General features: G+C 40.9%; 1 protein-coding gene across 2 annotated transcripts in view; it reads right to left on the bottom strand.

Moving 5' to 3' along the window:
* The window catches only part of LOC132149491 (adhesion G protein-coupled receptor L1-like), a 174,705-nt gene that overhangs the window by 17,145 nt on the left and 138,799 nt on the right, over window positions 1-18,761 (bottom strand). Inside the window, exons 16-22 of one of the 2 annotated variants that reach the window (XM_059558785.1) lie at window positions 18,432-18,641; window positions 13,915-14,135; window positions 7,222-7,288; window positions 6,475-6,566; window positions 6,230-6,398; window positions 4,583-4,738; window positions 1,677-1,773 (exon numbers count right to left, since the gene is read on the bottom strand). In XM_059558785.1, the coding sequence (XP_059414768.1) occupies window positions 1,677-1,773; window positions 4,583-4,738; window positions 6,230-6,398; window positions 6,475-6,566; window positions 7,222-7,288; window positions 13,915-14,135; window positions 18,432-18,641 (1,012 nt within the window). The remainder of the gene's footprint in view (window positions 1-1,676; window positions 1,774-4,582; window positions 4,739-6,229; window positions 6,399-6,474; window positions 6,567-7,221; window positions 7,289-13,914; window positions 14,136-18,431; window positions 18,642-18,761) is intronic. The other variant, XM_059558786.1, reaches the window with a different exon arrangement.

The raw sequence follows: 18,761 nt of genomic DNA, 5'->3' as shown, positions 1-18,761 counted from the left end.
ACTAAAGGGTTAGTTCATCCAAAAATGAAAATGTCATTAATGACTCACCCTGAATAAAGTCGTAATTTTCTTTATTATTTTTGGACCAAAATGTATTTTCGATGCTTCAACAACTTCTAACTGACCCTCTGACGTCACATGGACTATTTTAATGATGTTTTTATTACCTTTCTGGACATGCACAGTATATCATACATACATTTTCAATGGAGGGACAGAAAGCTCTCGGACTAAATCTAAAATATCTTAAACTGTGTTCCAAAGACGAACGGAGATCTTACGGGTTTGGAATGACATGAGGGTGAGTCATTAATGACATAATTTTCATTAAATTAATTTTTGGATGAACTAACCCTTTAATGCTGTATTTCAGAGTGCTGACTTTGTACTTTTGACTGAATTGTCTAGCAACTTTTATGATGGCTGTTGTTGTTGTTTATTATTCAATAAATACTATTTTAGAATCATAGTAGTATTTAGTATAGGGAAACTGTGTGGGTGTTCTTGATGGTGATTTTTGTGACATTGTTCAACCATTAGATGACAACAAGAGACTGTTTTAGGAGTCAACAGTAAAGACATTTATTTTGAAAAAGACTGAAACGGAAGTTCTTAATACTTTCAACAACAGTTTGTTAGACACAGTTAACAAATAAATTGAGCAGCGCTATCATCAGAAATCACCCTTAACAGATGAAAGGACAGTACTACAAAGATAACCCTTTCCTCAGCAGACATTCAGACTAATGTTTTATTGTGAATATGAGATTGAGCTGAAGAATGAATGCTGTATCAGATGCAGGTAATCACCAGTGTTGGAAAGTAGCTAGCTACAAGTAGTGGCGCTGCTAGCTAACTACATTTTCCAGCAAGTAGCGATGTAGCACAACCAAACGCTACATTCTGTTTTGCATTCTGACAAGTTACGAGCCTGTAAATGCAAGGCAGTGCATGCAATGTCTTCTTCTGACTAGATCACAAACTAAATTTGATCATTACCACCATCTGTTGTGCTATCACAAATCGTGCGGCTTTACAGTCTGTTCCCCGACAAGAGTTTGTCTGATGATATTGCAAAGGATGTACAGGAGTGTACATTTCACATGAATCAAATGTAATTTATGTGAAACAAAGATTAAAATGCCTACAGCTGAATCACAGCCGTGCCGATATACAGCCATATCTCACGTCTGTGATATTGCTCATATATATATATATATATATATATATATACACACATATATTTAAGAGGGTTCACTCATATTACTATGAATAGGAGAAAGGGCAGAATGCAATATGGCGGAATAAGTCCCACGCTATAAATAAGTGCCAATCGCCAATTGGTAAAGTCACAGAAGCTTTGGTTCCCATAGAGACATTTATTGTCCTGAGCCTGAAATTGCATATGTGCATTGGCTGGACTGAACTGAAAATATATGATTTTTAATGCTATTTAAGTGTAAGAAACTACATTTATGGGACCTTTCATATCAGATTTTACTGATAATGCTAAAATGTTGTTTAAATGTGAATTTTTACCAGCAGTTTTTAAGAATTTGGCATTTCGTGTAGATAGGACTTTAGTTGAAAAAAAAAGGCCATTTAAGCATAGACACGTATATACAGATGGGCTCTGGTGCATGATGGGAAATTTTAAGGCAGAAGGTGGGTCTCACCACGGTTGAGAGTTGGAGTGTTGTTGATGTCTCCTGCCATGAAGGATGACTCTGTCTGTTTTCGCACTGTGTCGTTCCACATACGACGAATTCGACTCTGAAACAGATGAGCGAGGTAAGTTGGTATGTGGAATATAACAGCAGTTTATAAATAGCAATGCTGTCAGTGTTACAAGTAGGGTTTATGCTAATGAAAGAATAAAGAGCTTGAGGAGGATCTGGATCAAATGAGGAGTTTACTGGATAACGAAGGAGATTACAGACTATATACACACACAACACATTAACATCATAACTTCACAATACTACATCGGGTTAACAGTAACAGCATTACAGCTTTGACAACAGCATTTACAATCACGGACGAGGAAAAACTGAACAGACCGGGTATTTAAACACACAGGAGGTAATGAGGGAACTGGAGACAGGTGGGGAATAATCAATTAACAAAACAAGATCAGGAAGAAGACCAAATAAGGAAACAAAGTTCATTAACGTAACAGTTCACTCCCTCCCGGAACGGTGCGTCCTCGCACCGCAAGAGGAATACCAGCGGAGGGAGGGTGGGGGTTCTGGAGGCGGCCGTGGGGCAGGCAAGGGGCAGGCGAAGAGGGAGCAAGGAGGTAGGAACCAGGGCGGAGTGGATGAAGGGAGAAGCCCAGAGCAGGAGGAGCCAGATGGTCCTCCAGAGACCAGCCAGGATGGAGATCCATGGTGGAGTCGACGGCGGTAGGAGCCATGGTGGAGAAGGGACCGACGACACCAGGGGGCCGACAGGCAGAGACTGCACCGGTGGGTGAGGAGCCCAAGATGGAGCAGCACAGCCGCAGAGCCAGGGTGAAGCCGAGGATCCGGAGGGCCTAGGTGGAGCAGAAGGGTCTGGCGACCAAGGCGGAGGCGGGGCCCTGGAAGACCGCTGCAGAGCCGAGGTGACTGAGGATGGAGGTGGAACCAGAGGGAAGGAGGAGCCTGACAGAGCCGGAGGGATGGAGTGATGAGGTGTAGCCAGAGGAATGGAGTCCCGAGGCGGCGGATGGTCGACGACTGACCAAGGTGGAGCCGGAGGGACGAGGGAGCACGGTGGAGCAGGTGGGATGCCAGGCCACGGTGGAGACGAGGGAGCTAAGAGCCAAGGCGGAGCCGCTGGGTCGAAGGACCGAGGAGGAGTCCAGGGCTCGGAGGCTGGAGGCGGAGACAGGGATTTCACATGCCAAGGCGGAGCTGGAGACTGGCAGTCCAGCGGCAAACCATCGCACCCAGATGGCGCGGACTGAGGGTGAGCTGCGGGACTGACTGGCACCAGCAGAGATGAGGTCAAGGAACTGGCAGGAGAAGAAGAGAGAGGGAGGATGGGAGGAAACACAGGAGGATCAGGGCTGGACGGAAACAGCGGAAGTGGAGCAGAGGAACTGGCAGGTCTAGGAGGAGGTGGGAGAGGGAGGCTGGGAGGGAATACAGGAGACACAGGAAATTCAAGGCTGGGCGGAACCAACGGAGACACAGGAAATTCTGGGCTGGGCGGAACCAGTGGACACACAGGAAATTCTGGGCTGGGCGGAACCAGCGGAGACACAGAAAATTCTGGGCTGGGCGGAACCAGCGGAGACACAGAAAGTTCAGGGCTGGGCGGAACCAGCGGAGACACAGAAAGTTCAGGGCTGGGCGGAACCAGCGGAGACACAGAAAGTTCAGGGCTGGGCGGAACCAGCGGAGACACAGAAAGTTCAGGGCTGGGCGGAACCAGCGGAGAAAAAGAAAATTCAGGGCTGGGCGGAACCAGCGGAGAAAAAGAAAATTCAGGGCTGGGTGGAACCAGCGGAAATGGAGCAGAGGAACTGACTGGAGGAGGTGGGAGTGGGAGACTGAGAGGGTATACAGGGGGAACAGGGCTGGACGGAACCAGCGGAGAAACAGAAAATTCAGGGATTACCTCCATAGACCAGTCCATAAAGTCCATAAGTTGCTCCATATCATTGCCAGAAACTGAAAACAGCTCACCCTCAGTGGCAGAAGAGTGGGCAGGGCTTTCCTCCATGCCCTCGATCTCCACTAAAACTCCCACGACGCACGGTGTTGCCGGCTCACACACCTGGTCAGTCGCGCTCTCGAGGTCCTGCTCCCTGTCGGTGATAGGCTCGGGCTCTGCGGCTGCGGTGGGCTCTGGCTCCGTGCGGCGTGATGGCGGCTGGCTGGTCTCTGGGTCGGGAGTGGGGCTGGAGATATCCTCTTCGGCGGTGCAGATGGTCCATAAAGATCCATTTTTCTCCAGCACCCACTCCACGAAAGTGGCGAAATCCTCTCAGGGACCGTTCGCTGGTAGGCGTGCCTTACGCCTCGCTCTCCAACTTCTACTACACCGGCCTGAGCGAGCGGTCGGGGAAGTGGGTAAGGCATGCCAGATCGAAAAAGTCCCTGGTATGGTCCTCCAGCGAACGGTCCAGTTGGTCAAGGCATAGGAGACGGACTGCTGGAATCACCATTCCGGGAGAGGGACGAAAACAAAAACCAAAAAGAAAGAAAAACGCGCTAACTAAACGGTTTTGGTCCATGATTCTGTTACAAGTAGGGTGTATGCTAACGAAAGAATAAAGAGCTTGAGGAGGATCTGGATCAAATGAGGAGTTTACTGGATAATGAAGGAGATTACAGACTATATACAACACATTAACATCATAACTTCACAATACTACATCAGGTTAACAGTAACAGCATTACAGCTTTGACAACAGCATTTACAATCACGGACGAGGAAGAACTGAACAGACCGGGTATTTAAACACACAGGAGGTAATGAGGGAACTGGAGACAGGTGGGGAATAATCAATTAACAAAACAAGAACAGGAAGAAGACCAAATAAGGAAACAGAAAGTTCATTAACGTAACAGTCAGTGTGCATGCATGTCACCTGTCTGTGTACCACTGCATGACGTGCCTGGCTGCCGGTGTAGTAGCGGTTATTGGCACGAAGGGCAGAATTCTTCAGCGAGCCATGAGAGCTCGTAGTGGAGGTGCGACTGCAGCAGTAAGAATGGCGCAGGCACTTGCTGTACTCCTTATGCACCTAAAACACAAAAACACATTTACACTTAAGCAATTACTGTAGGTAAAGCAACTAATCTACATGAAAACATTATGTAATGTTTCAGACACATAACTGCATATCAATTGCAATCAAATAAAATTGCATTGCAGTTTATATGTATAGTAAATGCAATTAGCTTAATTTTAAAATGCTTTCAACCCACTTGGTAGGACTTAAGTACATCTTTATATGTAATGTTAAAATTACATTATCTTTGAAATATGAAATTTACTGCTGAATTTACTGACAAGCTTTGGATCTTTTCACATAATACATACTTTGTCATGTATTTATAAATACACGTTTACAATGATGAAGTTGCAATTTTAAAAATTTGAATGCAATTTTAAGTACATTTAAAAATATATTAACTTTGTATGTAATATAAATTATAATCAAGTATTTTATACATGCTTTAGTTTGTTAGCCAACACATCAAAATAATTGTACTTCTTTAAAGCATGGGAAAATATTTCAAATAACAAAAGTTTTCAATGTACTTTAATGCAAAATGTTTCATTTGAAATTATTAAAGCTAATTTTTTAAAAGTGTACTCAAGTATATTTACAAACACATTCGTGAAAGTGTCTCTCTTTAAGTACACTTAAGTGGCCTTTTACTTCATTAAATATAATATCTGCAAGTACAGTTTTTATATACTTTTTTAAGGAGTGTGATTTCCATACTTTGTCACTAACATTTTTAGTATTTTTCAGCAATGTGACAGCAAATACTGTATATTTTAAAGTTAAATGCTATTTTCCCCAATACATAATAGTAAAAATTCTTGTCCTGCATTTATTGTCTGATTCGATAAGTGATGAAGGTCACAATAGGAAAGAAAAGTTGGTTGCAATTTCTGATTCAAACATTTCCAGTATTATTAGTTGTGTTTTGTATAAATGTATTTGTTTAATGCCATCAGCATAAACATGGTCTCTTACTGTGTCAGATTAAAAAAAGCTCTAATTGAAAAAAATTAGGATTTCACTAGATTATACATTTTTGAAACATATTATAAATTTAATAATGTATTACTTTGTTGTAAAGTATCAATGCATTTAACTACTTTTTGTTAATAGCTCAGATAGCTTGACTGCTGTTTAACTACCTAATACAGTAAGTAGCTTGGAAAGCAAGAGTTTCAAAACTACTTCCTCAACATGGGGCTCAACCAATGTCATGTGTTTGGGGCGGGGCTTTATTTGGCCAAACAATGGAAGATGGAGTGCTTGAAAACCTGTTCGAAAACAATCATAAAAAACTAATCATATAAAACTAATAATATCACGATACAGATGAATTCTAACCTAAAGCTATTCTTAAAAGAGTATTTTTAACTTGTCTTAACTTGTGATGACACCACCGTCTTTGTCTTTTTTTCCATATTTAGGTGACTTCTTAAGGAAATTTTGCAGCAAATGTTTCTCCAAAGTATTATCTGGGTATGAAACATTAATGGCACTGACCTTTTTCTGTAGAGCGCAGTGAAAGATGAATATGAACATGCCCTGGAAGGCATTAAAGGTGGTAAAAAGATATGCCATGATGACGGTGTTCTCATTGATGAAGAGGAGGCCGAAGGCCCAGGTCAGACCCAAGAGGAAGAGCAGTACGATAGCCCCCAGAGCCCAGGACCTGAAGGAGAACATGCACATGTTCACAATAAATATACAATAAAAAATGCATATTTTTGGTGGTGGAAGACTCTCACTTAATGTTATCCAGGCGACTGGAGTCTGGTTTGAGGGCGGAAGAATTACGGATCATCTTGTGGAGTGTTATCATGAGGAACACCAGGTTTAACTAAAGGTCAAAGGTAAGAGAACAGAAAAATGTAACTTAAAGACTCCACGAAAACAAAACTTTTCCATGTCATTGTGACACAAATGATGCCAATTGGCTATTTAAAAAGGATAAGCCTTTTAGAAAATATCTACACAGGAAAGACAATTAAAACACTGCTTTCTTCCTAAAAATGAGCCTCATTCATAAAACCAAAGCAGAATTTCCATGTAAATAGTTAGTGAAATGGTTCTAGCTTAAATTACTGCAATTAAATTCAACCATTTACATGAGAATGGTGATATAAACATTTATACAAGAATGCACTTGGTTCTTGTTAGATGAGAGATCCAATGCAAGTAAGAGAAAAACTTCAGAAAGATAAAAAAACTTTTTTTTTCTCACAAACTAATAAAAACAAAAACAGTGCTAAAGCATTAGTAAAATATATTATAATTAGAAAAATGTCAGCATGTTCCCATATCTAAACCTAATCTAAGATCCACACTCATATAAAGCTTATAACAGCCAAAACATAGTCGTCAGCAGCAACAGATCCATACGTGAACAAAAGTGCTTTGTTTGATATGACTAGCGAAGCACTTTTCAAGGAGGAAAAAAAAAGAAAAAATTCTGTGAGCAAAGCAGAGCACTGAATGTTTGGAGAGAACAATACCATGATTATGAAGGACACAGGGCCAATAAAACTCCAGATGAAGTAGTTATCCACCCTCAACCAGCACCTACACACAAAACACACATGCGAAAACTTCATCAGTAACATTTTACTATTCAAAGAATGATCACTTCATTACAGGCAAAATTGCATATGCATTTTATGAAGTAGCACAGTGTTGATCATCGATTTCTTTGAAATAATTGAGATATCTTAAAATATTATTACTATAGAGATGACAATACATTTTTTGGCATAAAAACAAGCTAATAAAAGAGCAATAAAAGTCTAGATGAAGGTTAAGCTCAGTTTTTAATCATTAGCACACTGAGTCAGCATCTAATTTTCTGCACTGTAGTCAACATTCAAAAGTCTGCAGCTGTGCTATTTTTCCACAGTCACACACACATAAACACAGACCAACACACACTTGCATGGACACAAACACGAGGAGCAACACACACTCACACATACAGTAATCAGCTTAGTTAAAGGTGCTGTAAGCGATTCTTTTTCAAGCACACTTGTCATTGTCTAACTATAGGATACGCCCCTTGCGCGTATTCCTCAGAAGCCCAATTTCATTACTCCAGCCTCAATTGGCTGGATGACATGACATTCCGTCAGGAAGTGGCTCCCTCCCCTTGGTATAAAAGGGGCGATGCAACATCATCATGACATTCAAAAACCTCTTCTCGCAGTCCACTCCAGCTCATTGTTAGGGTCATTAAGTACCGCAACTATGGCTGTAGCAATGCAGACTACCCTAGTTAGCGAGGGAGATCTGCAGCTTTGGAAAGCTCTGTGGGAACAAGATCATGTGGGAACACACAACATGAGATGTCTTAGAACATCTACAGAAACTGGGGTTAAAATTAAACACGGAAAAGAGTGTTTATGCACCCAGATAGTAGATAATGTATCTGGGGTTGTTCAGTGACATTTCAGAGAGCGACTGTCAGAGGAGAGAGTGATAAAATGTATCAGTAATGCCTGGCCGAATTTCGGAAAGGGAACAGTGTTTCTTTTTGCACATGCCTAAGACTATTAGGTCTGATGGCCTCAGCTCTACGCTGGGTAGCCTCTCTGAGACTGGACCCATTATGGCACTCCCGGAGGAGAGTGAGAGTGAAAACAGCTGAAGTCTTGGCACTGCGTCATTGGCGTCGGCCGTGCTTTCTTGTGTATGGGGTACCTGTGTGCGTTATCCAGGCCAGGAAGGTCATAACGACGGATGCATCATTGTACGGCTTGGGGCCATTTCACAAGGGCAGGGCAGTGAATGGGAGATGGGGTCACCATCTGAGCCACTGTCACATAAACTATTTGGAAATGCTGTCCGTCTTTCTAACGTTGAATCATTTTCTTCCTTTTCTGAAAGGACATCATGTTCTCGTGAGAATGGACAACACTACAGTTGTGGCTTACATAAACAGACAGTGAGATCTCAGGTCACTTCCCTTACACATTTTGGCATGCAAACTGATTTTGTGAAACGGTGCTTGTCTTTTATCCCTGATGGCAATGCACATACAGGGGATCCTGAACTGGGGTGCAGATCTGCTGTCCAGGGAAAAGCCATGGAGCCATGGTCCCTGCCGCTTCACAAAGATCTGCTGTCACAGGCAAGGGGGGATATTATTCATCCTCATTCAGATGCCCGGCACTGTGGGCCTGGCCAGTGAGTGGCTAAATATTAATGCGGCTGGTCTGCCACACAGTGTCCTCAGAACTATACAGAATTCTAGGGCCCTGTCCACTCAGTCACTCTATGAATGTTAAGGGGGCGTGTTTGAGCGTTGGTGCACGGCTAGACACGTAATCCCCTTTCAGCGTTCGGTGGCAGTTATTCTATATTTTGTGCAGGATTTGATAGATCAGAGTAAAGCATTTTCAACCATGAAGGTGTTTCTGGCTGTGATATCTGCCTGTCATGTAGGTTTTGATGACAAAACATTTGGGCAGCACCCTTTGGTATGCAGGTTTATGAAGGGTGCGCATCGTGCTTTACCAGTTTCAAAACTTTTTTTTTCATGGGATCGGGTTCTCATGCTTAATACACTTTCTGTGACTCCATATGAGCCACTAGACAAGACTTAAAATTATTGTTGTTTAAGATGGCGCTGCTGTTGGCTTTGTCTTCAGCGATGCAAAGTGAAATTCAAGCTTTTCTGGTGCATTCAGCATGTATGTACTTTATGCCAGGGGATGCAGGGGTGCTCTTGAAACCTTATCCTGCTTTTATGCTCAAGGTGGTCAATTTACATATTCCTCTTGAGTTAAAGGGTTAGTTCACCCAAAAATAAAAATTATGTCATTAATGACTCACCCTCATGTCGTTCCAAACCCGTAAGACCTCCGTTCATCTTCAGAACACAGTTTAAGATATTTTAGATTTAGTCCGAGAGCTTTCTGTCCCTCCATTGAAAATCTATGTACGGTATACTGTCCATGTCCAGAAAGGTAATAAAAACATCATCAAAATAGTTCATGTGACATCAGAGGGTCAGTTAGAATTTCTTGAAGCATCAAAAATACATTTTGGTCCAAAAATAGCAAAAACTACGACTTTATTCAGCATTGTCTTCTCTTCCTGGTCTGTTGTGAGCACGTTCACTGCAGTGTTGTGATGTCCGGTTCGCGAAAGAATCATTCGTTTTAACCGGTTCTTCAATACGCATTAATCCACAAATGACTTAAGCTGTTAACTTTTTTAATGTGGCTGACACTCCCTCTGAGTTGAAACAAATCAATATCCCAGAGTAATTCATGTACTCAAACAGTACACTGACTGAACTGCTGTGAAGAGACAACTGAAGATGAACACCAAGCCGAGCCAGATAACGAACAAAAGATTGACTCATTCTTGACTCGAGTCAAGAACTGGTTGCATCGGTTCTCGGATTACTAATGGTGATGGGAGTTCGGTTTTTTTCTGCGAACTGGTTTTTGGACAGTTTGCTTCAATAAACCGGTTGAAAAAAGCGGTTCACTGTGTCTTTTGCGCTTGATATAATGACGTCATTGGCGATGATTGCCCTTCATTCAAGTCTTCGATTTACCAGCGCTCGTAACATTAGCACAGAATTCCGAATCAATCAGCAAAAGAACCAGTTCAGTTCAGACGCGCTGTGTGTCAGTCTGCCTCACGCTGAATCATGCATGCGCAGTATCATCAGCTCCTCACTTCTCAAATCGGACGTGTCCGACAGAAACGGTTCTCGGTTCAGTGTACTGGTGATCCGAAAACCGATGCAACCGGTTCTTGACTCGAGAAAGAATCAATCTTACGTTTGTTATCTGGCTCGGCTCGGTGTTCATTAGTGCTGTCAAAATTGCTCAAAAATGACGTTCGAATATTCCCTCTAAAAAATACACGAATATTCGAACTATTCGAACATCTGGTAGCGCATGTAGTCAATGACGCACATTACCTCAATAACAGGCAAAAATAATACAAAGAGACATAACTACTTGTATAGATAGTCTATTTAAGTTTAAACATATATGACAACGTATTACCTACACAAAAACAAGGAAATCAACTAATGGCCAAAACTGCAGACCTCACGCTCTCTCACCCTCACGTTCTCTGCGCATAATGGTTTAAATGAACAAACACATTTTTACAAACTGCAATTTAAGGTCGCGACTGTTGTGCCAAATATAGCAGGTTTCATTCAGTGATTGAAACAAATATTATTAATATTAATTGAAGTTTTACAGCATATAGAACTGACATTGAATGCTCCGAGCGAGCTGTGCTGTGGTAAACATGGAACTTTTCCTTGACATGAAACGATAAATAATCAAACCTCGGATGCATTGCTTGACAGAACTCCCCGAAGCATGCCCCATCCGCGATACTGATCGGTCTCATGTCCTTACAAATGAACGAAATTATTTTATCCATTAAGGCCTCTTGTCGTGTTTCAGACAAAGTGCTTGCGGCGGGCGATGCAAAGTAATGTTAAGTGTCAAGACGTGACTGTTTAGCTGGAGTTCCACAAATTATGCCATGCTCATTTGGGTGCACATTTTTGAGATGTGACCTCATGTTGCTAGTTGTCGAATGGTATGCTAACTGTATCTTAAATAGCTTGCATACAAAAATCTCGCGGGTCAACAATTTTACTTCATTTTCTCTGCTGCGGTCGAGTTGGGCTCTGCACTTGCTGGCATCTTCCATGAAGACGCGTCAACTTTCAGCAGTGATGCTGTGCCAGACAGTGCGACTCCTGTGAGGCTGTGACCTGTCCCTGAACCCTCAGGCGCGCTAGCGGCCCACTCGCAAAGCAGACAACCACGCCTCTACTACCGCGGGCCTTTTTTTCCACATTTTTTTTTATTCGAATATTAATTTTCACATTCGAAATTCGTTTTTTTAAAACTATTCGAATACATATTCGAATTTAGAATATTCGTTGACAGCCCTAGTGTTCATCTTCAGTTCACAGCAGTTCAGTCAGTGTACTGTTTGAGTAAATTAATTACTCCAGGATATTGGTTTATTTTAACTCAGAGGGAGTTTCAGCCATGTTAAAAAAGTTAACAGTTTAAGTAATTTGTGGATTAATTCTTATAGGAGACGCAAACGGTTTCAAATGATTCAGTTCGATTTGGTGATCTGGTTCAACCGGTTCAGTAAGAAGAACCAGTTAATTTGAATGATTCGTTCGCGAACCAGATATCACTAGACTGCAGTGAACGCACTCACAACTGACCCGGAAGAGAAGACAATGTTGAATAAAGTCGTAGTTTTTGTTATTTTTTGGACCAAAATGTATTTTTGATGCTTCAAGAAATTCTAACTGATCCTTTGATGTCACATGGACTACTTTGATGATGTTTTTATTACCTTTCTGGACATGGACAGGATACCATGCATAGATTTTCAATGGAGGGACAGAAAGCTCTCGGACTAAATCTAAAATATCTTAAACTGAGTTCCGAAGATGAATGGAGGTTTTACGGGTTTGGAAGGACATGAGGATGAGTCATTAATGACATAATTTTCATTTTTGGCTAAACTAACCCTTTAAGAGCCTTTAACCCAGGTGTAACCAACCCTGCTCCTGGCGATCGACTGCCCTGCAAAGTTTAACTCCAACCCAAATCAAACACACCTGAAGCAACTAATTAAGGTCTTCAGGCTCACTTAAAAATTAAAGTCAGGTGTGTTTGATTAGGGTTGGAGTTAAACTTTGCAGGACAGTTGATTGCCAGGAGCAGGGTTGGTTACCCCTGCTTTAACCCAATGCCTTTTGCTTCAGTAATACAGCAAAGGCTGAATATATTATGTCTGTTGCATGGTTTACTTGTTTACACAGTGAAAACTGGAGGGTTCAGAGAGAGTGATCAGCTTGTTTGTGTCTTGGCCAAAGCCCCGTACGGGGAAGTCGTTTACTTAACAGCATTTATCCCATTGGATAGTGAAGGCAATTTCTCTTATGCCTCCGTCTGGTTTACTTGCTCAGTCAACAAGAGGAATGTTGAAGTCATGGGCTCTTTTTAAAGGGGTAACGTTACAAGATATCTGTGAAGCGGCGAGTTGATCCTCACCGCACACATTTGCAAGGTTCTATAAACTGGATGTTATAGCTCAAACATTTGCACATGCCGTATTTAGTGTTGGATCTTGAGTGTTTACCTAACCAGCCCTATTATAGTTCTTTGGTTGGCAGGAGACTTTGAGACAGGCTATCTGTCAAAATGGGAGTTAGTACATCCCAAAGTAAGACAACAAAACCTATGCTTGAAAGAGAATGAAAGGTTTCTTGCGTAACCTCGGTTCTCTGATAGTATTAAGTGAGGTGTCTCACCAGATCCCCCTTCTTGCTGTATGATAATTGAACGCAACGTCATGTCTCCCAGCCAATCGGTGCTGGTGTACTGGAATTGGGCTTCTTAATGCTATCAGAGAACCAGTGTTACGCCAGTAACCTATCATTTGGTTAACTTCTGCTAGACAATAAATTAGACCATGCCTTCTAAAAAAAAATCCCACAGCCAACCCAATGTTAGCATATACAAAGAGGTAAAATTAGGGTTCCCAAACTTTTGACCAATGGATTTATATACCTTTTAACCATAACTTTTGTTGTTGTTGTTGTTTATTACAATACAATAATTAATAGTATTATTTTAGGCATTTTAAAACAAAACAAAAATAGATAGATTGATAGATAGATAGATAGATAGATAGATAGATAGATAGATAGATAGATAGATAGATAGATAGATAGATAGATAGATAGATAGATAGATAGATAGATAGATAGATAGATAGATAGAAAATTACCTGTCCTAAAATTGACAGGTTTTCCATGACCATGGAAACCCTACATAAGATTAGTTTTCTGATTTAATGTTAAAAATGGTGTGTGATGCAGCTTTAAAATATGTTCATGTAAAGTGAATTATCACAGCAGGACCTGTCAGACAAATTAGTGCTATTCCAAGAAAAAAAAGGTGTTTGCAACATCTTTAACTGAGTTCATTTATTATTCACATGATGACCTTGGTTAGGCCAGGATCACATGACAACGACCAATCTCCAGCTGAACTCCAAACTACATAATACCAGTATACATTTCCTAGTGAAAGATGATACTGCACTATATGGAATTTAAACTTGTTTAAAGAGGGGCTCAGAAACCAGCAGCCATTGCAAGTAGACCGCTTCACACGTACGCTTTCTTTGTCCCGTAGCTGCGGTAATCAATGGCTGCTGAGATGCCCACCACCAGGGCGGGAAAGCAGTAGCCACAGAGGTAGTAGTATTTCTTTCGGGAGTATTCGCTCTCAAAGACCTCCACAAGCATCAGGTACAACTGGATTCCCTCTAGACACATCCAGGAGAACGCAGCCAGGAAAAAGAAATGCAGCAGGCCCGCAAAAATTGGGCATGCAATCTGTATTCGGACAAAAAGATGAAAGAGGGGTTAGTGAGAAACATATCAGAAAAAGTAAATCACATTTACTCCCCTTCATGATTCTTTTTTTTTTTTCAAAACAGTATGACTTTCTTTCAACTGTGGAAAATAAAATAACATATTTGGAAGAATGTAACTAAACAGGTTTGGTGACCATTGACTTCTACCGTTTGCAAAAAAAATACAATGGAAGTCAATGGTATGCTAAACTGTCTGGTTGCCAACATTCTTCAAAACATGTTCAGTCATAATTTCTTTTTTAGGCTGGGGGTGGACAACCCCATTAGGTCTGGTCCACTTTGCACTTTATTTTGGTCCAGAAGCACTTACTTAGACAGAAAGAGACCCTCTGACTGAAATGTGAATTACAGATTGTTTTTATGTTAGTATAAAACTCTGTCCTCTAACACTTTAAAAAACAAAATAAATGCATGATGATAACCACATATGAAAGCGTTTTATTTTACTGGGCTGCAGTGTGAAGGAAAAGAAAATGTAGCCGGCACATAAGAGGACTTCCTGCAGAAGTATCTTCCAATCGACTGGCTGAATGAATGCACAGCAAATCAGTACGCATATCACATAATATTATTAATATTCATGACTCAAGTCATGCTTGGCACAGTTTGTGCACTGAGCCTGACGGGGAAGTAAATTAAGTTTAGCTGTTAAGTTTTAGGCTGAATAAAGAAATTTTTATGACTATATTTTATAGTGACTGATGTTTCTGGAAAGTTTGGTTTTCAAGCTTTCAAATGATATCTTGTGTAAGTATCCATGGCAACTTGGCAACTATACTTGCAAAGAGAGGCTGATGAGATCCATAATGCAGCCCCCACACTTTACATATTGTTTCTAGGCCCCAGCGAAGCGGAAGATACAGATCTGCTTGTGGATTTATAATTTACTTGTTAAGTGCCTCATTAAAAATCTTTTAAAATGATTTTGATTTCAAGCATTCGAATGCAGCCTGAACTCTGGACGATGCATTAAATCAGCCAATCAGATGACAGCACTGCTTTCAGCGGGAAACTTTTGGTGTCAATCGACTGATGTGAAAGGCATCACAATTTGAATGATCAAGAAACGAATATGTCACAATATCCTAATCATTTTAAAATGTGTCCATGCTAATTTACATTTCGGAAGAGAGCTGTATGATATATTGATTACGCATTTAATCAGCTGCTCTTGAATCTGATAACATAGAAGAGCTGTCACTTTATAGTATAATTTTCGATCTGAACTCAACTTTGAATCGTTCTCAGTATTTAATGCTTTAATTGGTTGTTCTTCTCTTCAGAAGTGTTGTTTCACTAGGGTTTTCATTTTTGTTTGGCTGACTAAAACAAACCTCATCAACATCAACTGTCAAAAGATATGCTTTGCAGTGGTCAATGTAAAACTTAAGTTAATGCTCAAAGCACCACACTGGGTACTGTTTTAATTGGCCAACCAAAAAAAAAAAAAGATGAATCCATCCTTAGCAGACTATTTTGTCAGTATAAAAAAGTCAGAGTGGACATGTTTTCACAAGCTCCAAAATTTTATATTATGAGAATAACGCTATAAAGGTAATGTTTGTTTCCTTTTCAAGAAAACCTTCAAACGGCGTCCTCTAGGGGTCACTATGGGGGAGTGCTTCGTCGTGACCCTTGTCTGAAGCATACATTGAAAAACACCAATGACATCACTACCGGTGCAACTATTATAAATAGGCACCGGGAGAACACGTCATCCTCTTCTTCATCTTCATTAACTGCTCTGTTTGAAACATACATTATCCGAGTTTGTATACAGCGTTTGCATGAGTGCATTCACCTCTATCGGGAATAGCGATGCATTCTTGGCAACAGTTTCACTTGCGCTTCATTTCTGTGGTAATCTAGCGGTCGGGAAATTTCTCCCTGTCAGTAATTTCCTTTTGTTTATATAGGAAATGTGTCTGTCTGCAGTTTTTTGACAGATGGTTTATATCATATCCTTCTCAGATCAGATCCTTCTCGTCCTGCATCCACAGATTCCAGCATACTAGTTATGCCAACATCGAGGAGTTGCGTGAAAATGGGGGAGATGTTCTCTTAAGATGTAAGGCATTTTTGGATACATCTCGCCTTTTCAATCTTTTCGATATCTCTATCGAGACAGTGGTTGAGAAGTTCAGGGAGGTGAAGGTGTGCTCAGTGGCCTTCGAATCCTTCATTCCATGAAGGTCCAGGTCTGAGCCGTACCAACACAGGGGTCCTGGCCCATCTCGATCTTAGGATCAGAAATGGGCACAGAAGGCTAGTGTCATGGCTCACGCCCTTCCCCACCTGCAGGTAAGGGTAGGAGGAATCACGGGTCAATGGGAGGTAGGCAAGGTAAGAGAGATATGATCCAGACAAGGCATCAGCGCTTTTTAGAGTGATACTTGAGTATCTACTCATTTCCTTCAGGGGGTTATAACATCTGTCTTATCTTCCCCTTCCTTATTCCCTTGTTACCACCATCTCTCCACCTAACCATGGTTAAGTAGAAACTTCCTGCATTAGTTTCCTATTGTAGTGATATTAGCTTTTGCCAACTTAGGGAGGCAAAATAAAGTAGTGATGGGTACTCACATCACCAATGACGTTATGATGTTTGGATCACAAGTTACTTAAAGGGATAGTTCACTCAAAAATGAAAATTATGTCATTAATGACTCACCCTCATATCGTTCAAAACCCAAAAAACCCCCGTTCATCTTCGGAACACAGTTTAAGAAATTTTAGATTTAGTCTGAGAGCTTCCTGTCCCACCATTGAAAACGTATGTACGGTATACTGTCCAGAAAGGTAATAAAAACATCATCAAAGTAGTCCATGTGACATCAGAGGGTCAGTTAGAATTTTTTGAAGCATCGAAAATACATTTTGGTCCAAAAATAGCAAAAACTATGACTTTATTCAGCATTGTCCTCTCTTCCAGGTCTGTTGTGAGTGCGTTCAAAACACTGCAGTTTAGTGATATCCGGTTCACAAATGAATCACTCAATGTAACTGGATCTTCTTGAACCAGTTCACCAAATCGAACTGAATCGTTTGAAAGGGTTCGCATCTCCAATAAGCACTAATCCACAAATTACTTAAGCTGTTAAATTTTCTAATGTAACTGACACTCCCGTAAGGGATAATGTCACGGACAGCCATCTAACGTCCCATGCAACTCCCATGGAAATGGTAGAGATGGTAATTAGTGCTCACCATGGTTCTGACCTGCACGCCCCTTGACATAGTGGCATGGGTATACTGTTCCCCATAGCGACCCCTAGAGGACGCAGTTTGAAGTTCCCTTGAAAGGGAACATCTCAGGTTAATTATGTAACCATGGTTCCCTGAGTAGGGAACAAGACACTGCATCCTCTAACTTTCTGCCATGTTTCAGACGCAAGCTTCAGATGAAGAAGTGGATGACGTGTTCTCCCGGCGCCTATTTATACTATAGTCATACTGGTAGTGACGACATGGGCTATCGCCAGCCAGTGTGTTTTTATGTTTTTGAAAGAAGTCTCTTATGCTCACGAAGGCTGCATTTATTTGATAAAATACAGTTAAAGTAGTAATATTGTAAACTATAATTACAAATTAAATTAACTTTTCTACTTCTAATGTACTTTCAAATGTAATTTATTACTGTGATGCAAAGCAAAATTTTCAGCATCATTACTTCAGTCTTCAGTGTCACATGAACCTTCAGAAATCATTCTGATATGCTAATTTGATACTCAATAAACATTTATTTTCATTAGCAATGTTAAAAACACCTGTGCCCCTTTTTCAGGATTTTCAGGATTATTTGCTGAATAAAGCAAAAAAAAAAAAAAACTTTTTTAAGTCTTTAAATGATAGTCTTTTTTATACATTTTTAATGGATCCTTGCTGAATAAAAGTATTCATTTCTCAACAAAAAAAAAAAAAAAACTTTTAAACCGTAGTGTATTTATTCTCTCTTTTATATCAGAGAGCAAGACCATGGTGAATGAAACCCTAGTAAAGTATGCCAAAATGTGATAGTCTGCTGCATCTTCCACAACTGAGCACTCAGAACAAGCACTCATCTGAACTGTGGCATGCAAATTAATGCAAATGACCTGCACTTAATGCATTTTGCATTTAATTCCTTCAGTTAATCGGATGCTTAAACAATGTAGAAAGTATGTTCTATCAGTGGGTGCACATAAACACTACAATCAGTGGGTGAAATTAATTCTCAGTGCATTTTCCCCTTAATATAGATCATGAATCTGCTCACATGGTACTGTGTCTTGTCAATGCCGATGAGGAAGAGGAGCTCGGCGATGAAGAGGTTGATGCAGAGGTTCTTGTGGATAGTGTTGCGGTCGGTCTGCAGGCCTCGCAGGAAGCAGAAGGTGGAGATGCAGATGGCAAGACACACCAGTGAAATGACGATACCCACCCATGTGATCACAAAGAGGATCAGCTCGTGCATCCTGCCTGGATACTGAGAGAGAACGAGAGATGGATAAGGAAAATGGTATAAACAGATAGGCTGCCTGAGGGAGAGTGACTTATGTAAACCCAGTAAATGTCAAGCTTAAATTGCTGTGTGTTTGTTTGTGTA

Source organism: Carassius carassius, chromosome 9 (genome assembly GCF_963082965.1).
Source record: "Carassius carassius chromosome 9, fCarCar2.1, whole genome shotgun sequence".
Taxonomy (NCBI): domain Eukaryota; kingdom Metazoa; phylum Chordata; class Actinopteri; order Cypriniformes; family Cyprinidae; genus Carassius; species Carassius carassius.
The sequence above is the reverse complement of the archived record's forward strand: the minus strand, read 5'-3'. Positions and strand labels throughout refer to the sequence as shown.